At 35.2% G+C, this 25,150-nt stretch overlaps 3 protein-coding genes across 3 annotated transcripts; 1 reads left to right on the forward strand and 2 right to left on the reverse strand.

The window, feature by feature from the left end:
- Positions 1–2,736: 2,736 nt before the first annotated feature.
- On the reverse strand, positions 2,737–5,636 carry LOC140818451 (putative kinase-like protein TMKL1). The gene is made up of 2 exons (XM_073178404.1): positions 4,133–5,636; positions 2,737–3,480 (listed from the first exon to the last, which is right to left on the reverse strand). The coding sequence occupies exons 1-2, from the start codon at positions 5,487–5,489 to the stop codon at positions 2,843–2,845; spliced, it is 1,995 nt and encodes a 664-aa protein (XP_073034505.1). The 5' UTR covers positions 5,490–5,636; the 3' UTR covers positions 2,737–2,842.
- A 9,546-nt stretch (positions 5,637–15,182) lies between these two features.
- Positions 15,183–18,481, forward strand: LOC140817731 (subtilisin-like protease SBT1.8). Its single transcript, XM_073177481.1, has 2 exons — positions 15,183–16,894; positions 17,656–18,481. Exons 1-2 carry the CDS (start codon positions 15,280–15,282, stop codon positions 18,318–18,320), a joined length of 2,280 nt encoding a protein of 759 aa, XP_073033582.1. The 5' UTR covers positions 15,183–15,279; the 3' UTR covers positions 18,321–18,481.
- Positions 18,482–18,966: 485 nt separating this feature from the next.
- Positions 18,967–22,663, reverse strand: LOC140818419 (uncharacterized). The gene is made up of 5 exons (XM_073178362.1): positions 21,923–22,663; positions 19,932–19,984; positions 19,725–19,769; positions 19,490–19,540; positions 18,967–19,409 (listed from the first exon to the last, which is right to left on the reverse strand). The coding sequence occupies exons 1-5, from the start codon at positions 22,064–22,066 to the stop codon at positions 19,130–19,132; spliced, it is 573 nt and encodes a 190-aa protein (XP_073034463.1). The 5' UTR covers positions 22,067–22,663; the 3' UTR covers positions 18,967–19,129.
- Between the last annotated feature and the right edge of the window lie 2,487 nt (positions 22,664–25,150).

Below are 25,150 nucleotides of genomic sequence, written 5' to 3' on the forward strand. Positions count from 1 at the left end.
GACGACCTCATCTCCTCTCGGACCTCTCCTCTCCAAGAATATTACAAGAAAATTATTGTCTGATGCATTATATTATCTATATTTTTATTTATATTTTTATCTAATCTCATGTTTGATATATCATATTATTTATTCATCTACTAATTATTTATCTTACATCAATCAAATCATTAATAATTTATCTCATATCAATCAAGGGTGGGTCTAATGTGAGACCGTCTAACGGATCTTAATATGTGAGACTGTCTCACGGATCTTAATATGTGAGACGGGTCAACCCTACCCATATTCACAATAAAAAGTAATACTCTTAGCATAATAAATAATAATTTTTAATGGATAACCCAAATAAGAGATCCGTCTTACAAATACGACCCGTAAGACCGTCTCACACAAGTTTTTGCCATCAATCAAATCATTGAATTGAAATTATATTATTACCCTTAATAAATAATATTATTAATATTTTAAAAAGGACAACACGACAATCTCACATTATCTCAAATTTAATCAAATTAATCAGTCAAATCAAACATTATGTTAACTATCATCTTTATATAATTTTTTTTTTCAAAAAATATTATTTATCTTCGTATTAATTGTCTTGTATCATGAACTAAACGTTACCTAAAGAATAATTCAGTAAGTTAAATTCATTGCAACTTTTATCTGTGATATAGTACATCGAAATGTTTAAAGAAACTAACTTAAAATATAATATCGTGGGTAATATCATTTTTTATTACATGAGATTTGAGGTTTTTTCTCTGTTATTTGGGATCGAAAATCGAATTAGACTTCTAACTTATGGTCGAAGGTTTATATTAGCGCACCACTAGTACAATGACAAAAGGTGTGATTTGAATCACATTGCAGTAGACTTAAACTTGTCGATTATTTCCATTTATTTTATTACTCATGCAATTCAAATAACATTTACGTTTCTATTTTATTAACATCCTTTGCAAAATGCAGCCTAACGTCTGTCTATATGTTTGGATATTTCATGATACACTTGGTGCTAAGATAGGTGTATCGCACTTTGGTAACCTTATCCTGAAGTATGCCTAATTTAGATATCATTCTTTTCAACCGAAGTGCCTCTTTAAATAATCCCTTCAGATAGAGCTACGCATTCTGATACTGTGGTTGAAAATGTTACCACCCATTGTAATTTAGCTTTCCAACTCACAGCAGTACCATACATAGTGAATGTAAACCTGAAAGGAATTTTCTCGTGTCGATATTTCTAACAAAATCAGAATCCACATACCCAACTATAGGATTCTCCAGACTATTCTGTTTCTAAACTTGTGACTAAACTTCTTTCAAGGAGATTGTCCGTTCTCTGTCATATAACATGGCATCTCGTAAATTTTCATATAAGCTTGGGAGAGAGTTTAACAAGATCAGAGTCTTATCCTTATCTTCCATCATCACATATATGTTCTCAAGATCGTCCAGGGTTTTAATGAATACACCTATTTGAACAGATATATTTTTTTTCATCTCCGATCTTGAATGAATATAGATGTTGCTTCATATACAGGTGGTTGGCTAGGGATTTTGTCATATACAGATTCTCTAGTTTGTTCGACATGCCTGCAGCCGAAGTTTCTTTTGAAACTTCCCTGAGAGGTGTATCTCTGAGGCACAAGATGACGACGCTTTGTGCTTTGGCAAGAATTTGCATCTTTTCCTTCGAGTCGCTTGGTATTACGTCTTCGCCCTTCAGTGCTTCTACCAGCCCCCATTGTATTAATATAGCTTTCATCTTGATCCTCCAAAGGCCAAAGTCTTCTTGATCTCTGGTGGTCGTGGCTTCGTTTCCCACATATGGCGCCAAATTTTTAGAAATAATCAATCAAGAATCACAACACGCTCAGACAAGCATTCAGTACAAATCAAGATTATGAAAAACACAACAAGAATACGATTGAGTTATGTTGTTCGACTTTGAATAGCCTACATTCACGGAAGAACACAACCACCTTCTTTGTTATTAATTCGAAAAAGAGTTACAAATACAGAACCGAGAGAACAAAGACCGAATCACAATTGAGATTATATCCCTTTAACCACTTCGACTCTCTCTCTCTTTGTGTCGTGTATTCTCTGTTCTCTGTCAAGTGATCACGATGGAGATTATTGACTCCTCTTTTCCTTGTTTTTCTCAGCCTCTGAGTCCAACTATATATGTATAGCCCTGAGTTTCCAATGCTCCGGTTACTCCAAGCTGTTCAGCGGAATATACGACCCAAGCCCGCAACTAATTGACTTATAGTTGCGGCCCATAACAACCAGTAACCAACCCTTGGTATATTCTGTCTATTTGACAATTTGTGAGTCACCAAATATCCCAACATGTATTACAGGAGTTGGCAAAAACTTGTGTGAGACGGTCTCACGGGTCGTATTTGTGAGACGGATCTCTTATTTGGGTTATCCATGAAAAAGTATTATTTTTTATGCTAAGAATATTACTTTTTATTGTGAATATGAGTAGGATTGATTCGTCTCACAAATTAAGATCCGTGAGACGGTCTCACATGAGACTCACTCATAGGAGTTTTTGTATATTGTTAAGTAACATGCAATCATTTTTTACTTCTTTTTTTGGGGCAATGAGTAGTTTGCTACAACTGGGTCACGAACTCGAAACTCGTCTTAAACTTGGGCTATAAGACATCGGCCTTCTCACTAATATTTTTACCTATGATATTAATGTAGCATCAATACAATAAAGAACCAACATAAGAAACTCGAGAACATTAGCTTTGATATCCCAACTACATGAAACAGCACTTGATGCAATTCAAAATTCAATGAAAAGAGCTAAAGCTCAGAAGGGAGTAACGCTCCCACTTCTAGTTTCTGCCGGGCTGAACAAAGCAGACCGAGTCCTCGGTCTGTTCTCCTCTAACTGCCTCACGACCTCTTCCATCGTAGGCCTAACAGTGGAAACGGGAGCGCAGCATCCCATCGCAAGCTTCAACGCCTGAACCAACCCTTCTTCCATCGGATTTCTCACACCCTTTAAGAGTTCCACATCGAAAACCTCCATGGTCGTTTCTTCCAAAACTGCTACTTTCACTAGTGAAGGTAAGTCGACAAAATCACCGTTTCTTGCATTCTTCCCTGGCTTTTTTCCCAACAAAATCTCGAGAAGTAGTATCCCAAATGCAAAAACATCGGTTCTTGAATTGCATTTCTTCATCTTCTGGAGTTCTGGTGGCTTGTAACCATCTGCTTTAGCTAGTGCTACTATCTCATCTGACACAGCTGCAACCATTATCTTTTCCAGTCCAAACTCGTTAAGCCTCGCCACGAAGAAGTCATCTACCAGAACAGTTTTCGATCTCACATTGCCATGAGTTACTGGTGTTTCGAGGCCATGAAGATGACTTAATCCTCTGGCGATTCCCAGTGCAATCTTGTGTCTCCTAGCCCAATTTAGGGCCGGCTTCCCTACCCTAGATTCTAAACATAAGCCAGTGATGCAAATATTAGAAATTAGTTGAAAATTTTCAATCAATTAATCATCAACAATATCTTAGCAATAACAGTGTTAATACATTTGAGAACCTACCCACATAAATAGCTCTGGTTACAAGCTGAGTACTATCATGGCCTATGCAGGATATCAAACATTACTCAAAGAAAAGTATAACCAGGCGAACACCGAAATACAAGTTCCCCAGACTTTTGTTTATGAGCCATCAAATCTTGATATGAGTCGAGAATTGGCGTTGCGGCCACATTAAAATGAAACAAGAAGATATTTGTTGTATCACTTCTGATGAAGAATTACTCTAACAGTCATCACATTCTTGATTTTGCTTTTCATGAAAATCTCACCACTGCGGGCCTCTACAAAATTGGTTGAAGTTCAATCCTCAAACTAATCACGCAAGATTCGATTCACATAACATAACATCATTAATTGAATTCTAAATAATTTTTACCTATTCTTGGCGCAAATATAAACCATACATAACCATCATTATATCACTGTTAATCACAATGTAAATGGAGTCTACTTACAAATATACACATACTGCATTTTAACCAACATCCAATATGAAGCATATGTAGTTCTGTTTTGAAGCAAAGATCGAATCATGAAACATACCATGTAGGAGATCAGAAAGGGTTTTGTTAGGCAGATAATCATAAATGAGAAGCTTCTCCCCTCTTTTCCCCTGATAGAAAGCTCTCAAAGGAATCAAATTCTCGTGTCGAACCCGCCCCAACTGCTTGATCACCGGCAAACAAGAACTCTTATCTTCACAACTCCCTTCTCTCAACAACCTTAAAGCAATTGTTCCTCCATCTGCTAACTTGGCCTTGTACACTGTCCCATAACTTGTCTTCTCCATTACTTGCCCTGTAGCATTCAACACATCTTCCAAAGTTAAATGCTCACCACCCTGAAACAAAACCAATTTTCCATCACCGCCAGCATCACCGCCATTGCCAATTTCTTCATCCTCCCCATCGTCAAACTCCTCATCCTCTTCATCCAAATTCCTTCTCTTTCCTTGAAAATATCCAATCAACAACGAAACCAACACCACGGTACCGGTCATCAAACCAATAACTATCCCAGCTATTGCACCAGAACTCAATCCTGAGCTTCCACCACATTTCCTCAGAGGTGGCCCACAAAGACCTGGACCGTTCCCTTCAAAAACCTCCACACCAAACTTCGATCCCCCAAAGTTTGGCAAAACCCCTGTGAAATTATTGTGAGAAAGATTCAATTTTTCCAGCTTTAGCCCAGTCACACCCTCTGGAATTCCACCAGAAAACATATTGTCCCCAAGATCAAGCAGTTTAAGCCCAAGAAAACCAGTAACGAACTGTGGGAAACTCCCAGTAAACACATTCTTCCCCAAATCAAGAAACTGCAAGTTCTTGCAAGTGGCATCAGGCAATGCAGGCTCCGGCAGAGAACCGGAGAGAGCATTACCATGAAGCCTAAGAAAATCGAGGCGGTCACACAGGTTCCAAATCGAGGTTGGCAATGACCCTCTGAGCAAATTGTAACTCAAATCAATATCCGACAGAGAAGAACTGTAACCAAGCTCTAACGGGATGACCCCAGATATTGAATTCACACTAAGATATAAACTTTGTAGATTCGTAAACTCCCCAATCTCCCTAGGAATAGTACCAGAGAGATTAGCAGATGGAAGCTGAAGGGAAACTAGATGCAGAAAAGGGTCTTTGTATAATGCAACACTAGTCCATTGTGGTGAAGAGAGGTCTGTGCAAAGTAAAGAAGAACCGTTGGTAAAAGCCCATTTGAGGCCTCTCCACTGGCAGAGCGGAACAGTGGTATTCCAAGATTGTAACAGCAAGTTCTCTCCAGTTCCTTGCAGTGAAGGCTTAATCTTCTGCAAAAGCAACTCGACATCTGAAGTAGACTCAGTGAGAGTGAGGAGAATCGAAATGCAGAACATGAGAAGAAGCTTCAGAGCCGCCATTAATGAGGCAAATAAGAAAAAGACACAAGGAAGAAGAAAGAAAAATGTATGGAAATTTTGAAAAGGAGATGGAGGAGCTCTTTTTCAGGCATTTTCTTTAGGAAAAGCTGACAGTGTTGACTATTTACTCAACATTTACTCATCTTCATTCACCACACCAACTATTGAATCATGATTTTATTGATTCTTGCATGAAATTGAAAACATATGATTTATTTTTTTAATCAATATATACTAACTAAAAAAATTCAAATTCTCAAACAACAAACAAGAATATGTATATTTTTTTATAACATATATATATATATATATATAATTCAAATTTTGAAAATACAATAGCTAATAAATATTTTTTTCCTAAGAAATTTTTGGAGATCTGCAGATTTCACAAGAGAACTTATCAATTAACACTTTTATTTTTTTTGAAAAAAAGGAAATCAATTAAAAGTCGGAGTGACAGTGTTTAATATTTATTGATATCATTACATGTTATTTAAAGGTAATAAAAGTTTTCATCCATCATGATAAAGTTTGTAAAGTTTTGGGCACCTTCAATTTTCACATGCATCTAACCCTTTATTTTTTCCAAATTTTCTGTCAGAATTTAATAATTTTTTCCAATTAAAACAAACAATTATTTAAAATTCCGTGACCTGGTACAGAATTTATAGCCATCTCTCCTGTTCATTAAATTCAAGGTTGAATTCAATGGAATGTTTAATGTTACTATCTTCCCCTTTAGCTTCTTTTGTTTTTTTTAATAAAATGATATAATTTAATTTTGGCAAATTCTTTTTTTTTTTGAGGGGCTACATTCATATTTGTTTCTACATATATAGTACAATCAATCGTTATAATAAGTAATTATAAATAATTCAATAATATCATCAAATAATCAATTACAATTAATTAAAGGTAAAAACTTGTTCGAGATGGTCTTTCGGATCGTATTTTGTGAGACGGTTGGGTCATCTATGAAAAAATATTACTTTTTATGCCAAGAATATTACTTTATATTGTGAATATCGGTAGGGTTAACTCGTCTCATAGATAAATATTCGTAAAATCGTCTCTTATGAGGCATACTTTTAATTAAAACCAACGGCTGATAAAAATAGACATAAACAACTTTTCTGACTTTTGTTCTGTGATTTTAAAATGTCTATCCATGATATTTATTACATGGAGAACTGATTAACCATAGTCGAAAAAATATTTAATATAATAGAAAATAATTTTTCTTTATTATTTCATCCATGTTGAAGGTTTTTTCGATTCTAAATATGTATAGAGTCCATTTTTCCAACAACTTTAGACATTTTTCACACAAGATTTTACTAAAATGGATTGAATATATATGTGCACACAATGTTATAAGTTAACGTCGATATAGTAAACTAATAAAGAGTGACTTATAAACTCAATGAAGTTACACCACCCAACAAACAAACATTTTGGGATAATACCTCTATTAAGTTTATAACCTAACACACGAGCACACGAAAAAAAACCGGTATAGGATTGTAGCAATAAATTTATAAACACTTGGTATTTAATTTGTTAAATTTTGTATTACATTTGAACCATAACAAAATATGCAGGGTTTCAACTCATTGATTTTTTTTTGTTTCACATTTTAAGTATAACCTAAAAAATATAATAATCTTTAGTTATTTTTATGAGAAAATATTATATATTTAAAAATATATATATATATCCCATTATTTCAAGAAGCCATCTATTTGTAATTTGTTTTTAGAAAAAAAGAAATCAATCTATTTGTTATATAATTGGGGAAGTTGGTGAAAAATCTCCAATCAAAATATTTCTTTAGGTTCACTCTCTACCCACAAAATTGTGGTGCTATGTCATATAAAATGTGGTACACTTCGTGTGAAAATGTGGTACTAACAAAATACTCAGGGACTGAACACAAAAAAAATCAACGGTTGGAAACTGAAGACCAACTTCCGGTATATAATTCATGCAATTTTTAGGTAAGAGGTAAAACAGGCAGCACAAAAGTCACGTCGATTGGTAGTGTGCACGCTTAACCAATTCGTTTTTTTTTTACCTTTTACCTTTTATGGTTGAATTAATAACCAATGTTATAAACATTAAACACCAAGGTGGGGTGGGGCTGGGGTGGGGTGGGTTCGACCTCGCCCCTCAATTTTTAAATTTTATTAACTAGAGGTCTAATAATAATTATGTTTTTTTTCACATTTTCTCCTATTCTTTTCTCTTGTCACTCCTGAAATATTTTTAAAAAATTTGTCCTCTCAACCTCTATTTTCTGGTTTCGTTCCTTCTTGGACCAATTATGAGCGTCAACTACTTTTGCGACAAACAACCTTAACCTTAAAAAGTGTGAATTTGAATTTTAGGTGTATGATTATAGGTTTGCCATGCAAGTCTCACTTTGTTCAAGTGTAAAAAGATGTGAATTTTTTTTGTGCCGATGAAAATATATAAGAAAAATACAAAAATATAAATTAATTTTCATTTTGTATGGGACGACACGACGAGAGAGCCAAATATATCAAGTCACACTAAATTAAAATAACATTATCGATGAAACATTGCAATGAATAATAATTAGCATTTTTAGCCCAAAAATAAAGAATTTGAAACAAACAAATATCACAAAAAAATCCATATATAAATAAAAGAATCCATAGATAAATCAAAGTTATTATTGATTAAATAAAATTTATCCTATTTTTCAAGAGTATGTCTCTCGTGAGACGGTCTCATGAATCTTTATCTGTGAGACATGTCAACCCTACCGATATTCACAATAAAAAGTAATACTCTTAACATAAAAAGTAATACTTTCTCATGGATGACTCAAATAAGAGATCCGTCTCACAAAATAGAACCGTGAGACCGTCTCAAACAAGTTTTTGTCATTTTTCAATTGACAATTTGACTTTAAAAAAATGCAATTTATTAACAATGACACCATTGTTTGATTTAGCTATGGGCAAGAAACGGTGTTTTGGGCCAGCCCATAACCAATTCACTTGAATTCTAATAATATCTTCTTATCTTTATCATGCATGATATTGTCATTTAGGACCCCGAACTGCTCTCAATTTTCAGTTTTGGTTCAATCTTTCTTCTAGTTTCATAATTCATTAATGGTTCAAAATCTTAATAACTATCAACTCAATATATTTTTAAATAAGTGTTCTATTTTCTGAACAAATGACAAATAAAATCTCAAATTTGTTATTCGGAATGGACTCCTTTTCTTAAAATCATTTGTAAACATGAAAATATCAGAAAAAATCGCATAAAGGTGTACCTAGTTGTTGAAAAAGAGTCGACATGATCCGATCCCACGTGTTGTACAAGCGATTTTCAAAACGGAGTGTAAACACACTCGGTTTTCATTATATATCTGAGCTCGAGTATAAACAACGTTCACATGCTGCATTTTTTGCATACGGAAGATGACGAGGCTTTTTCTCTTTCCTTATTTTATTAGTGTCTTGTCATAGAAACGGACTTCATGACACACATGATTTCTAATGGAAGTAGTCATTTTCCCCCATCCGTTAACTTGTCCATCTAGTTCTATTTTTAATTTTCATATTGCATCGAGTAATTAAATCGAGCTAAATCTGGTTAATTCGTAAAATTTCATGAATTCGAGTTCAAAACATCGACGATCACATTTTATGCTACTCCGCTTCCCTAGCTGAGAAGTAATGGTTTTATTAATTTTATGTTGTGTATTCTTTTTCTTGACTTGTTATTTGTGATCATGCCTTCCATTTCTTTTATTCACATAATTTTTATTGAGTTTAGAAATTATAAAGTAATCGCTATCTAGTAAATATCAATGATTTTGCTCGTAGTTTTTTTGTCTGTTAATCGGACTTTCACAATGAGTGACTTGGTTAATTTATCATAGTTTTGGATTCAAATAGATATATAGATTACCATTTTTAATTATTGGGCTAGGGGCTGGAATTACATATTTTGTTCTCTGCAAAAAAGGCAAAAACATTTTGCAAACATATATTATCACGCCCCGAGCTTGGGTCTGTGTGACCGTACAATGAACTCTTATAGCAACTACTTCGTATTCGTCATCGTTTTACGAAAATGATTAATTCAAGTTGCTATAGAAGTCTATTGTAGTCTATTATAAAATCATTTAAAATCTTTAATTTTTACCATGCGGGACAAGAGGTATCACAATCATCCTTATTTCAGAACGCGACATCCTCGTTGCGGTCTGACCCCTCGATCTACCAGTACCGAGAATCTAAAGGTGGCCCCCATACACGTAGCACTTTGCCCCACATAACATTTATTTCTCGGCGTTCATTGCTGGTGACCGTCTCTGATACCATTATGTCACGCCCCAAGCTCGGGCCTGCGTGAATGCACATTGAGCTCCTATAACCAACTACTTCATATTCGTCATCGCTTTATGAAAATAATTGTTCCAAGTTACTATAGAAGTCTATTATAGTCTATTATAAATTAATTTTAAATATTTAATTTTTACCATCTAGAACAATAGATATCACATTATTTTTCTAATTTTAGTAGAAATTCTCAAAATGTACAAGGATACAAGCATATATAGTTAGGTCGAGCCCGCCTGATGCGTAATGAGTCGGCCAAGGCCTCCTGAAGAGCTCGGCTCGGAATCTCGGATTATGGACTCTATATTGGCTGAACAAGCATGAATAGTTAGGTTGGAGTCCGGTCGACCGGCACAATTCTCATAATCAACATTATAACAGATATTGGGCAAGTCGACCGCCAGGCTAGAATGAGCCCCGGATGACCTTATGGAATAACCCTGTCAATGGGTTGGCTATCATTTTATTGGAGAATTACATATTTGTTTCTCTGTAGAAATAGCGTGAAAACATTTTGCAAACTATTATTTTTTCCAATTTTTAGTAGAAATTCTCAAAATGTACAAGGATACATTCGAATATTTACAGAAATCAATGCAACCAAGAATCGACCAGAATGCAAACTTGCTCATTTAATCACCATTTTTCTAAATCATGGCTTGTTATTTCAGATTCATTACAGTATATAGTTTTCAAGCTCACTTGACAAATATGTATGTTTATAAAGAAATAAAGTGACCAAAAAATGAAAAAAATAACAAAGTTTTTAACAAACCTCGGCCCTTGAAATAAAATTGTAGCAATAGTTGATAAAAATCATCAATCGCATATTGCAGGCTCAAGAATCTTGATTTCTTTAATCATCGACTGTAATCACTATCATATTTTCTTGAAATTAATGTGTGAGTGTGATACATCTGCCTCATTTTTAGTTAAAAATGAAAGTTTGAAATGATTTATAACGAGTCACAATAATATCATATATAAAAACTTGAATTAACGATTTTCGTAAAACGATACAAATATAAAGCAATTGTTATAAAGACTCATTGTACAATCGTTCAATCTCGAGTCTGGAATAAGGGATGGCGGTCAGTGTGTGATTCATATTAACCTTTTGTTGAACATGTCTATTCTTGGATAATTCATTTCTAGTTACTCGTACAGTTTCAGTTTAGTGTTAGTTAGCCACGTCATCTATGTTTAGTTAGTATCAGGAGAAAATTTTCATGAGCTTTGTAAATAGATTGATTCAGGTTATTGAATACAAGAGAAGCAATTTCCCTACAATACAATATGGTATCAGGAGAAATTTTATGTTGCTCCATCGATGATTTTTTTCCCGTTTACTCATTGATTTCTTCCCAGTTCTTCGTTGGATCGACAAATCGGCCATCTTTTCTTCTGCTATTGTTCGCATTTTCCTCTTTCAGTAGCCTATGTCATGGTTGATTGTAGGACAAACGCTTTTCGTTTTACCAAAATCTATATCTGTTAAAGATGCGACTCAAGTCTGTTAAACCGTACATCAGCGCAAACATCACAGTTCGATCGCTCTCTCAACAGAGATAATTATTGCATCATAACCATCTACGTCATAATAGTTACATTCCTATCAATCAATGAGAATCACACCCATGACATTGACTCTACTATCAATTGTAAGGGCTGAGCATTTGTTGTTTTACCAAAAACTATAGTCGGTGGAAACGTTGTAACCGTACAGCAGCGCAAGCATCACGGTTCGATCGTTCTTTCAGTAAGAACAATTACTGCACCCCAAAAATGATCTTACGAGTTTATCTACAATACACTATGGTATATATTCATTATTATCGAATCTTAATTTAGATTCAACATTTTATTTTTTTAAATTGAATTTGAATTTTTTTTATATTGCATAATAATGCACCTACATTTTACCATTTATTATAACGACTCTTCATAATTGTCAATAATTAATAGGACTTTTATTATCTTCGAGTACGAATGTGGTTCGTTGATAGTTATAAGAAGGGACTGGGGAAATTAAACCTTATTTTTGAAATAATAATAATAATAATAATAATAATAATAATAATAATAATAATAATAAATCTTAGAATTGCATGCATACTTGAATGCCTCGAGGAAGCATACACGCAGTTGATATTAAAATGAAAGCTATAAATGTCACGTCCGAACTCCGAGCAAACATGACAATATAATAAATTTCTATAGTAACTATTTTCCTATATCAACCAATTTGTTTTGTTATCGTTTTACCAAAATAGTTGACTTAAATTATTTTAAAAACAGATTACTTTTTGTAGAAAAACAAATAACCTTATATATTCGATTTGAGACTTAAGAAATGGACAAAAACTTGTGTGAGACGGTCTCACGGGTCGTAGTTGTGAGACGGATCTCTTATTTGGGTCATCAATGAAAAAGTATAATTTTTTATGCTAAGAGTATTACTTCTTATTGTGAATATGGGTAGGGTTGACCCGTCTCACAGATTAAGATCCGTGAGACGGTCTCACATGAGACCTACTCTAAGAAATGTTAGGTGCAATAATTGTCCATGTTTAGCAGAGCGATCGAATCGTGGTGCTTGAGATGCTGTGCGGTTTAAAAGATTTGAGTTGCACAATTACCACCAGCTATAGCTTTTGGTAAAGCGTCAAGCGCTCGGTCCTACAATTGGTATCAGAGCCAATGTCACGTGTTCGATTCCCATTGATTGCAAGGAGTGTAATTATTGGAAGAGAGATTGTTGGGTGCAATAACTGTCTCTTCTTGGTAGAGTGATCGAACCGTGGTGCTTGAGCTGCTGTGTGGTTTAAAAGATTTGAGTTGCACAATTACTACTGGCTATAGCTTTTGGTAAAACGACAAGCGCCTGGTCCTTCGTTTTCTAGAATTTTTATCAGAGGTGAATATTGTTTGTACTTCATTTTCTACTGCGAGATAAATTAGAGCACACACGAAAAAAGAAACAAAAAGTAGGTCAAAATGAGGTAATAAACCCTTGGAGAAGACTTGAAGAAGGCTTTTTATTTATTTATTTGTTGGATTTAAATACCTAATTACTGAGTTTTGTTTGAAGTAGTTGTCACAATTAGTTGGTGCATGTGAAATAAATTTGTACACTCGAGGGGGTTCTTTATGAGATACTCTCTCACGTTTCTTGGGATTTTTGTGTACTAAATTTCAAGTTCTTCCACGGGAAATATATATTGCTACTGTAGAGTATTATTTGTTAAAATTATAAAGAAACTTCAACTCTAATTTTTTATTTGTTTTCTTAAGTTTCATTTTTTTTAACTATATATGTGTCAAAGTTTTAAATAAAAACAATAAAAAAAAGTTAATATATATATATATATATATATATATATATATATATATAAAATAAAATAAAATAAAAAGCTAGCACAACATCTTCTGTCATGAAACTGAGACAAAAACTTGTGTGAAACGGTTTCACGGGTCGTATTTGTGAGACCGATATCTTATTTGGGTCATCCATGAAAAAATATTATTTTTTATTCTAAGAATATTATTTTTATTGTGAATATGGGTAGAGTTAACCCGTTTAACAGATTAAGATCCGTGAGACAGTCTCACATGAGACCTACTCTGAAACTAATTAGTTTCAGCAAATTATAGGATGATTTACTTAATTTTCCCACATAGCCAGCAATCTCATTCAATACAATTTTTTAAAAACATCTAAATTTCGTAATGCTTATGTATTACCATTCCATTAATTTACTATATTGCAATTAAACCTTCACATGCGATGTATAATCGTATATTAGATTTTAATATAAAATAAGTTATTACGTGAAATATAATGAGATTAAAGTAGTTAATTATTGAATAGATAAAACGTGAGAAGAGGTAACTCAGTCCATATAGTGAAAAATAATATTTTTGAAATAAAAATAATAATATTTTCACAGACCGTATCCGAAATTTGTATCACAAAATTGAACAATGAGACGATTTTAAGTAAATTTTTGTATTTTTATTTGAACCAAATTTCATTTTATTATTCTGTTCTATCCAGAAGGTGTATTTTAGTAAAAAAGAAAGAACATCACATGATAACTATTTTTGTCTCTTGTCTTGATGTGTTTTCATGTGTCCTTCCTAATAAAATGTCCATATATTAATAATAATCTTTAGTATTTTAATTTTTCTTCCAATTTTTCAAAAAACATTTATTACAACTAATAATTATTAATCATATTAATTTTTTAAACCTTTATTTAATAGAATATAACAATTATATATTTATAAGATATAATTGAGAAGAAGAACATAGATAAACTCTTAAATTTTATTTGAATGAATGAATTTGAAAGGATAAATTTCAATTTTTTTATATGTTTGAATGAACCAAATTCAAGTGGATTTCTACTATACTAGGAGTGGGTCTCATATGAGACTGTCTCACGGATCTTAATCTGTGAGACGGTTTAACCTTACATATATTCACAATAAAAAATAATATTCTTAACATAAAAAGTAATACTTTTTCATGGATGACCCAAATAAGAGATCTGTCTCACAAATACGATCCGTGAGACCGTCTCACACAAGTTTTTGTCCTATATTAGGTATCAAGATATACAATTTCATAGCAATCGTGGAGGGTTTCAAAAAAAAAAAAGTTGTTTGAAATCCTTTTATTTAAAGCAAAAACTTGTGTGAGACGGTCTCACGGATCTTATTTGTGAGACGGATCTCTTATTTGGGTCATCCATGAAAAAGTATTACTTTTTATGCTAAGAGTATTACTTTTTATTGTGAATATGGGTAGAGTTGACCCGTCTCACAGATTAATATTCGTGAGACGGTCTCACATGAGACACATTCTTTATTTAATTCTCAAATCAAATTTATAATTCCAATACAATCTAAAAATTTTAAGAAAAAAACACAAAAAATAATTATAATTTTTTAATAAATTATATTATATAATAACGTAATTTATATTAAGACTTAATACACGTGGTAATATAATTTTTAAAAAAATAAATGTGGTTACATAGAATCAAGATGAATTCGTTTTTGTCACAACCCGCAATTTTTTTTAAAAAAAAAACAAAAAATGGAAATCTACTGTTCAGATTAAATCTGAAATTTCTTAGACCTACTTCTTATGTTCACCGGCTCCACACAATAATCCCACTGCACGTACACGAAAACCACCCACCCCACACGCGGATAAGTTCGCAGTGTCATTATCGTAATAAACAGGAAATTCAAGCCTTAACACAACACACTCCCTGCTTATAATCCCGACACCAGTCCATCTTCTTGCATCCTCTGACAGTCTGTTCCGACTCTCTCTACCAAACTACACACTCTATATATATATATGAGCATTTAATCTCTTTGATTCTGTAACTATGGCGTTTAAGCCTGTAATTTGGTTCTCCGCCGTTGCCGTTGTTCTTCAAGCATGCATCCTTTTAGCTTCCTCCAAGAAAACCTACATTGTCCACATGAAGCACTACCAAAAGCCCGCATCGTATGCCACGCACAGTGAATGGTATGCTGACCATTTCCAGTCGCTCACTTCCGGCGACCCAGATTCGCTTCTGTACGTCTACGAGTCCGCTTATCACGGTTTCGCAGCCGTGCTTTCGCCGGAGGAGGCGAAGTTCCTCAGCCAGTCGGATTCGGTTCTTGGAGTTTTTGAAGACGAAATTTACACTCTTCACACCACGCGTACTCCGGAATTTCTGGGTTTGGGAGATGATTCCGTCACGTGGGCTGGGCACAACCTGCATGAACTGAATCAGGCCTCGAAAGATGTTGTTATCGGGGTTCTCGATACCGGGGTGTGGCCGGAATCCAAGTCTTTCAGCGACGAAACAATGTCTGATGTGCCGGCGAGGTGGCGCGGTGAGTGCGAGGCGGCGGCTGATTTTGATCCTAAAATCCACTGTAACAAGAAGTTAATTGGTGCTCGGTTCTTCTCCAAAGGATACGACATGTCAGCCGGGGAGAAGGAATCTCCGTCCCCACGCGATAACGATGGCCATGGTACACATACAGCGAGCACTGCAGCCGGGTCTCAGGTGGACAACTCTAGCCTCTTGGGTTATGCCAGAGGAAACGCCCGCGGGATGGCGACTCATGCCCGATTGGCGACCTACAAAGTGTGTTGGAAATCGGGTTGTCTTGGTTCCGACATACTTGCTGCAATGGACCGTGCTATCCTCGATGGGGTTAATGTGCTGTCTCTGTCTCTGGGCGGCGGATCTGCAACGTACTTCCGCGACACCATTGCTATTGGTGCCTTCGCAGCCATGGAGAAAGGTATTTTAGTCTCATGCTCGGCAGGAAACAGCGGTCCTGCAAAAGCTTCTCTTGCAAATGTTGCGCCGTGGATCATGACTGTCGGAGCTGGCACAATTGACAGGGATTTCCCAGCTTTTGCCACATTTGGCAATGGACAGAAATATACAGGGGTGTCATTGTACAGTGGAAGAGGAATGGGGCATAGTTTAGTGGAATTGGTCTACGATAAAGGCAGCAATGGCTCCAGCAATTTGTGCTTGCCTGGTTCTCTGGACTCATCAACGGTGCGTGGAAAGGTGGTGCTTTGCGACAGAGGGATCAGCGCTCGGGTGGAGAAGGGTTCAGTAGTGAGAGACGCAGGTGGGATAGGAATGATACTGGCGAACACAGCGGCGAATGGGGAGGAGCTTGTGGCGGACAGCCACTTGTTACCCGCGATGGCGGTGGGGAGGAAAGTGGGCGACATGATGAGGCAGTACGTGCAGACGGAGAGGAATCCGAGGGCGGTGTTAAGCTTCGGAGGGACGGTGGTGGACGTGAAGCCGTCGCCGGTGGTGGCGGCGTTCAGCTCGAGAGGGCCCAACATGGTGACTCCGGAGATCCTGAAGCCAGATGTGATCGGGCCTGGCGTGAATATCTTGGCAGGTTGGTCTCAGGCCGTGGGGCCCACGGGGCTTGAGAAGGACAAGAGGAAGACCATGTTCAACATCATGTCTGGTAAGAATCAATTCTTTAACGGCTACATTTCAATTATTTTTCATTTCTTTCCCATAAAATCGGTAGTTACACAATTGTTAAAAAAAAAAGATTAGTCGTAAAGCACCACTAAAAAACAATGATTTCCCTGGCTTCACGTTTTTTATAACCTTAGGTTATGAAAAGCTCGTGACATATACTTTCTTGGAAAAGTTGTGTTCACATTCCTAAAGTACGTGCAATAATTTATTATTCCAAGTTGGTAAGAGAAAGCCAGCCACTCTATGTGTTTGGGCATGCTTATAAAGATCGTGGGCGGGCTTTGTTTTGAATTATTAACTGATATAAGTATTCCTTAGACAGGTACTTATGGATAGAATTTGAATTATCATAATAATAATTACCAATGTGGATGATGACAAATAATTTGTGGGTTGTTCGACACTATTGGATAAACGAATCTATATCATAGAGTAGAATGAGCTGTAAAGAGGTGTTGGTGGATTTTTGAAAAGGATGGTCCTCGTTTTCTGCTAATAGTAGAGTTTTCACATTATTCTTGAAAAGCGTGTCTGCAAAGGTGATTGTATCTTTCGCTGTATGATTTTTGAATTTTTGCTCCCCCAAAGTTTTTTGAGCAATCCAACTCATCCCCCACCTCCAGTTATCTCACCGGCCATAGTTGGTGCCGATGCGTGGAACGAACATCCCTGAACTTATTCCAAAACATATGATTGGTATATTTCGGAATTGGTAATGATAACGTTGATGATAATGGGCAGGTACATCCATGTCTTGCCCCCACATAAGTGGACTAGCTGCATTATTGAAAGCAGCGCATCCCGACTGGAGCCCGAGTGCCATCAAATCCTCTCTGATGACAACGGCCTACACGCTCGACAACAGCAACTCTCCTCTGCGCGATGCTGCCGACTACTCGCTTTCAACTCCGTGGGCATATGGAGCTGGTCATGTTGATCCCCAGAAGGCCCTATCTCCAGGGCTCGTGTACGATGCCACACCAGAAGATTACATATCATTCCTCTGTTCCTTGGATTACTCTGTTTCGATGGTGCAGATATTTGCAAAGCGTCCAAACGTCACTTGTGCCAGGAAATTTCGCGACCCTGGCCAGCTCAACTATCCCTCATTCTCGGTGTTGTTTAGGAAGTCGAGGGTAGTTCGATACACCCGGGAACTGACCAATGTGGGAGCTGCAGGTTCTGTTTACACAGTTTCTGTGGATGCACCCTCTATGGTTTCAGTTACTGTGAAACCATCGACTCTCGTTTTTCCAAATGTTGGTGATAAGAAACGGTACACAGTGACATTTGTGTCGCAGAAGGGCGCACACCTGCTGGCTCGAAGTGCATTTGGGTCCATTTCTTGGAGCAACTCGCAGCATCTAGTGAAGAGCCCGGTTGCTTTCTCTTGGACGCGATTATGAGATTATGTGATTTTTCATCACCACCCTTCTGCAGAATCCTCAGATACAGAATTTAATTCTGCAAGGATTCTTGTGTATTGGTGAAATTAAACAGTTGAGTGGCATAGTTTTGCTGCTTTTTAATTTACTGAATTAGGCCCAAATAGAATAATTATAGTTCATGTCTTCTTTCAACTATTATTATCAAGAATCTGATCATGATGGTGAAAAATTTCATGTAGATGTTTTTACCCATGGACAGCGCGTTTCGGCTTATAATTGCAAATGTTTCTTTTGAAATCACATACCAGAAATCAATTTTCAACCAGTATTCTAGTAAAATATTACTTATTATCTTAAATATAAATAGAATTGACTAACCACCGTCTCACAAAAGACCTAATAAATATCTAATTCTTCTAAAATTTTTTTCTATGTCGAATTCAAACTTAAAATCATTGACATATTTATCATATTAAGAAAACGGCTAGGCGAGATTTTGAGCCAACTAGGAACAAGATATTCTTCTAAAATTTTTTTCTATGTCGAATTCAAACTTAAAATCATTGACATATTTATCATATTAAGAAAACGGCTAGGCGAGATTTTGAGCCAACTAGGAACAACGCCAGAGGCATCGCTTTTCAAAAAAAGGGGCGGTGGGCAATAGTGTACTGCCTTTGATAGCGCTGTTTTCAATGAATGAAATCTCTATCAATTAATCCTATAAATTTCAATTTTTGGGTAAATCGTGCATCTCAGATCAAGTGCTGTTGGTTCAGAAGGTATAGATTCAAGAAACTGATTGCGTTGCACGATTTCAATGTGCTTTAATGGCAAAAGTAGCTAGGCCAGCAGCAGTTTTTGTAGCAAGAACAAAAGTTTACCTCGACACACTTGGGATACGTACACTTAATACTGGAGCAAGAGCAAGTCATACATGAAGGAAATTTGGGAATACTAAGGCGTCCTGCGTTCGAGCAGGAGCCACAAGCAAATTCAGGCACTCGGCAGCTCACACATAGGCCGCCGCTGCAAGGAAACTTGCTGCATGGTGGTATCTCCGGATCGGTTGTGCAGATCCCGGACACATTGAAACAAGATACTCCGCTGCGTGAAAACGAAAATTTTGATCACTGATGACTTGACTTCAAATGGGATAACGCTCACATTTAAAGAAGGTAAAGTACCAGAGCCATTTCCCGAAGCCACGAGGCCTGCGAATTTCCTTGGTTCTGCTTCTGTAGATAAAAACACAAAGATAACATATAAAATGTAAACAAAATAATTGCCAGGGGCTGACGCCTGATGCAAGAGCTCGGGTGTGAGCAACGTCGATGGCCCGAGTAAAATTTTTCGCACAAAACCTCGTAGTTTTTGAAAAAGCACAAATAAAATCTCGATACTTTTGGGCATCATTCTTACGTAGGAATCAGAGGATCTGCATTTGATGTGACGAATTCCGCAACCCTGGCAGGTCGAAAGATAGTCATTTAACTCCGGCTCGGGATCAAGATTGACATCGATAAAAAGAGCTAAGGTGACACAATCGAATGCATTTTTTCAAATAGTATGAAGTTTAGATACTCGAAAATCATATGTACGTAACATGTTTTCGAATAAATAACATACTCTTTACAGGATCTTGAAGCTTGTTGAAACCCATCGGCAGACTTCAACTCTTCCTGCGTGGCCCAAAATTATCATTAAACAAAAAAGATCGAAGCTTCTCCATATCTATGTGCAAGGGAAGCACACGGAGACAACTAAAATTTGGCAAATTTAGCTTTATAAATTTTTAATAATAAAAAAGATATAATTTTTTCACTCAAAATCGGACAGGTTATTGTAGTAAGAAACACACGTATGATTAGGGATGTCAATGGGTCCGGGTTTTACCCAGACCTACAATGAACCCGCATGTATGGGGTGGGTTTGGGCATACTAAATGGGTCTTGGGGTGGGTCTCGGGTCCAATTTTTCAGACCTGTCCGGATATGGGGCGGGTCATGGGTCCTATAATACTCGCCCCATACCCACCCCATATACATGTGCATATAAATATTCTAGAGTTTTAGTTTTATTAATTTTCATTTTTTTAGTAGCTCACCTCAACTATAATGATCTTAGCTATTTTTATGTCAACTGTTGCATTTGAATCTGCTTTTAGCAATAGTGGAATAATAGTTGGTGCTCATCTTAGTAGACTTAAATATTGTCTACTTACTGATTTTATATTGATCTGTTTAAATAATGTTATGACTTTTTTTGGGGATGTCAAGATTTTTTTGGAGAGCTAGTAACTCTTTTTTTTATGTAATTCTTTATGTTGTGAAAATACTTTGTTTATTATTATTAAGTGTGGTCGAAGACATGAATTAATTTTCCACAATATTGTATTTAGAGGCTTGTCTGTTTCATAATTCAGTCATGTGAGAAGAAAGATTACTTTTTTATTTTAAAAAAATTCGGGTCTCACGGGTCTACCCGGCCCCATTTCGTATTCGAGGTGGGGTGGGTCCGAAGAATATTTAACCGGGGTGGGGCAGGTAATGGGTCAAAGTTTTTTTCATGGGGAGGGTCTTGGGTTTAGCCAAACCCATTTTCTACGTATGATCGTAAAGTTTTCAGTAAAAAAAACTTTCTGCATTTTTGTATGAGAGGAATGTGAGACCGTCTCACGGATCTTAATCTGTAAGACGGGTCAACCCTACCCATATTCACAATAAAAATTAATACTCTTAGCATAAAAAGTAATACTTTTTCATTGATGACCCAAATAAGAGATTCGTCTCACGAATACAACCCGTGAGACCGTCTCACACAAATTTTTATCTTTTTTTATTAACAACCTCGATCAGATATTAAGTTGAAAATATTTTTCTGCTATTCTAATTTCATATATAAATTCTACTCGTTACATTATACTTTTCTAAGAAAATCTAATATTTATCTTATATATTATCAAACTTCAATTTCAAGGCAAAAACTTGTGTGAGACGGTCTCACGGGTCATATTTGTGAGACGGATCTCTTATTTGGGTCATCCATGAAAAAGTATTACTTTTTATGCTAAAAGTATTACTTTTTATTGTGAATATGAGTAGAGTTGACCCGTCTCACATATTAAGATCCGTGAGACGGTCTCACATGAGACTCACTCCAATTTCAATTTCAATTTCAATTTCAATTTCAATCCAGATGGTCTTTATTCAATCTTAGTCCAATTTCTGATATAATGCCAATCTTATGTTTCTGTCTACGTGCACCAACGTGTATAATGATAGTGCTTCTTCTCTCTCAAGAAGGGAAACACTAAAACAAAATTTAGAAAACATTTATTTTCCCAAACATGATTCGCACTGCCAAATACCACTCTTTTCCATAGGGAGCCTTGAATCACCGCAAAATGACAAGGTCCTCTCTCTTTCCAAATAATTAACTGTCAATATCATACCAAAAGGGAACAAAATATTTTTACCCGACTTTAAACTCATTTTTTCCAAGATAGGATTTTCTTCCATTTATCGTAGTTCAAACTTCATTGTGAACCCAAACAAACCATCTGATTTATCGTAGAAGTTAAGTATGAAGTAACATCACTTTTAGGCCAAGAAACTAACCTCAAGAAAGCCAATTTCCCTCTCCAGTATCTGAATCTTGGCCAACTCCCGCCGCTTCCCATACAAATCCGGATACTCCGGCGGCGACTTCGGCCTCGGTGGCGGGAGTGCCGACACCGAACCGTTGCCCCTTGAACCCTCCATTTCTCCACCAAAATCAAACCCCTTCCTTATATCTCAATGCTTCCTCATGTTGGTTTGACAAAACCCGGAATGAGTTGAATGAATCACAGCGAAGAGAGATGAACAATGGAACTGAGATGTAAAATAGAAGCATCAAATGAAGACGAAAAGGCAGAAGAAATAATTACTGAGCTCCGAAACAGCCAGAAACAAAAGCTACACTTTGAACACACACACGCACAGATACTACAGTACACGTTTACTTGCAGTTGCATGAATTTACTGAGGAAACAGTTAAAAAAACAACAAACCCACGAGCATTTTACTTTGAAAGAGGAGAGAAAGTGAGATATAATGGCGAGTACCTGCAGGAAAAAAAAGAGTGCTTTTTTTGAAGCACTGATGTAATGATAGAGAAGGCAGTGGAAAAGGCTGCAAGGAGCTTGTGATTGGGGAAAGGTTGAGGCAGAAACCAAAGCTTTAAACGAAGTTGAGAAGTCGAAGTAAATAGCAAACGTCACTTTCTTCTCACACAGTTGGAGTGTGCTGGTGTGTGTAAGGTGTTGCAGAGTTGCACAGGTAATGGCAGAACTGAAGCTCGACCCACCAGTTCTTGTATCTTATCTAACCCTTATGTAAACAGTGTATAATGTTCATTGTTTACATACCATTTGATCGATACTACAGTGTTGGTTGGATACATATCGAGTTCAAAATTCAATTACGTTTATTTTTTCAACTGGGTTATGTGTTTAATATAATCGAAATCATGTATAATTTGTGTTTTATGGTCCTAAGTTCAAAATTCAATTATAATGTTTTTTTTTTCAACTGGTTTGTGTGTTTAATATAATCGAAATCACAGATAATTTATGATTTATAGTCTCGAGTCCAAAATTCAATTATAACGTTTTTTCCAACTGGTTTATGTGTATAATATTATCGAAATCACATATAATTTGTGTTTTATAGTCTCGAGTTCAAAATTCAATTATAACACTGATTTGTGTTTAATATAGTTGAAATCACAGATAATTTGGGTTTTATAGTCTATCTGAAATCAAAATCATGATTTGAAATCATAGATAATTTGAGTTTTATAGGAAATCAAAATCATGATTCAATTATAACAAAGATAGTCTCTCCCTAAAATAAAATCTAATGAGATCGGGTGTTTGTAGGGGTGTCAATCGTGTCGGGTGGGTCGGGTTTCGGGTCAACCCGTGATTTTTTTTGAACCCGAACCCAACCCGAAAACCTTCAACCCGAAGACGACTACGTCTAACCTGAATTTTATTTTTTTATTTTAAAAAAATTTAATGAAAAAAATTTGAAAAAATAAAAAATAATAATAATATTTAAATTTAAACACGTAATAACAAAATTTTCAATTTAAATTTTAAATTTTAATTGTAGAAAAGTAAAAGTATATTTACTAAATCAAATAAACAATTATTAAAAAAATAAAAAAGTAAAAAAATAAATATTAAATGATGAAAATTTATCATATAAATATACAATAAATTTTGTTCAAACATACAATATATAAAAATATAGGTAATATTTAAAAAAAAAAGAAATCGGGTCAACCCGTGATCCAACTCGACCTAACCCGAAACCCGTCTAACCTGGCAGTAACCCGAACCCGAACACAAAAAACCCCAACCTGAACCTGATATTTTTTGTATTGGGTCGTGTCGGGTTTATGGGTCGTGTTGTATTTTGACAACCCTAGGTGCTTGATCTAGTGGTCTCACCTGAAATTCTCAGGACACATTCTCGAATTCTAGTACTCCCATCCCTTAGATTAAATTTTTTTTAAAAAAAATGAAAATCTAATTAAAGATTTTATAATAAAATTTCATAATAAAGAAAGAGTGACGTAATAAACCCCACATTTTATCATTAATCAAGACCAATACCCCTTAGGTGTGTTGATTTTTACAAGCCAGTAATTGTTGTGGCTTAATTAATGTTTATGGCTGTTTAAGTTTGCCAGGTTTAAATCTTTCAATTTACTCTATGTTTTACTTCAAAATTGTAGTATAATTTTTTTTTTCTTTGGTTCGCTCGTAAGCCTAGTGTTTTCATTTATTCATCGCATATGAATTTTGTGAGTTTTTTTCCATAAAATCAAACTTACGATTCAGGGATATTGGTTTCCAATTCAGTCAATAGCTTGAAGTATGTGATGAAATATCTATTTATTGGTATTATTTGTGAGACGGATCTCTTATTTGGATTACCCATAAAAGAGTATTATTTTTTATACTAAGAGTACTATTTTTTATTGTGAAAATGAGTATATGATCCGTGAGACGGTCTTGAGACTCAATCTTTTAATAAAGCTGGGATTGTAATACAAAAGACGTGATCCCCAGCAATTGGTGGATCCTATAATTGAGAATATGTTAAAGCATAGAAAGCGGACAAAAATCGAGACTCGTAAATTCAAAAAATAACAGATTTGCATAAAAACAAATGATTTCATAATCGGATAGAGTCATTCTACCTTAAAATAACGGTTACTTAGTTGGATCAGTTCAATTGAAGCAGAAAATTGTTATATTATATAAAATAATATAATGAATTAAAGAAAAAAATCAATCAAGAAAAAAGATACTATGAGTATGATATAACAAATATAGAACACTGTTATATTATATAAAATAATATAATGAATTAAAGAAAAAAATCAATTAAAAAAGATACTATGAGTATGATATAACAAGTATATAAATAATAAAAATATATGTTTATCAAGGTTTAAAAAATCAATAAGTTCTTTTCAAAAAAAAAAAATAAAAAATCAATAAGTTTCTTTTCAAAAAAAAATAAAAAAAATCAATAAGTTTTGAATTTTTTTTTTCCAAAGAGATCTAATAATCGACCGACTTTGTAATTGTATGCCCATGGAAAAAGGGGGAGACGAGAGATTCTCAGAGGAAAAATGAGCTAAGGAGAGCAAATTGATTTGAGTTTGAGTTGACAACATTTGGGAAACTTATAATTTTAGTTATTAATTTACACATTTTTTATTTGTTGTCATGTTATATGTCAAATGACAGTCTTAATCAACTGATTTTTACGTTTACCCAATTCTAG

The sequence above is a fragment of the Primulina eburnea genome, chromosome 17 (genome assembly GCF_022965805.1).
Source record: "Primulina eburnea isolate SZY01 chromosome 17, ASM2296580v1, whole genome shotgun sequence".
NCBI lineage: Eukaryota > Viridiplantae > Streptophyta > Magnoliopsida > Lamiales > Gesneriaceae > Primulina > Primulina eburnea.

Coding starts and splice junctions, on each gene's coding strand:
- LOC140818451 (XM_073178404.1), bottom strand. CDS start 5,489: ATGGCGGCTCTGAAGCTTCTTCTCATGTTCTGCATTTCGATTCTCCTC. Junction 3,481..4,132: donor CCTTTCTGATCTCCTACATG/GTATGTTTCATG, acceptor GCTTATGTTTAG/AATCTAGGGTAGGGAAGCCG.
- LOC140817731 (XM_073177481.1), top strand. CDS start 15,280: ATGGCGTTTAAGCCTGTAATTTGGTTCTCCGCCGTTGCCGTTGTTCTT. Junction 16,895..17,655: donor CATGTTCAACATCATGTCTG/GTAAGAATCAAT, acceptor GATAATGGGCAG/GTACATCCATGTCTTGCCCC.
- LOC140818419 (XM_073178362.1), bottom strand. CDS start 22,066: ATGGAGGGTTCAAGGGGCAACGGTTCGGTGTCGGCACTCCCGCCACCG. Junction 19,985..21,922: donor GGGAAATTGGCTTTCTTGAG/GTTAGTTTCTTG, acceptor TGGGCCACGCAG/GAAGAGTTGAAGTCTGCCGA. Junction 19,770..19,931: donor GCTTCAAGATCCTGTAAAGA/GTATGTTATTTA, acceptor TCGACCTGCCAG/GGTTGCGGAATTCGTCACAT.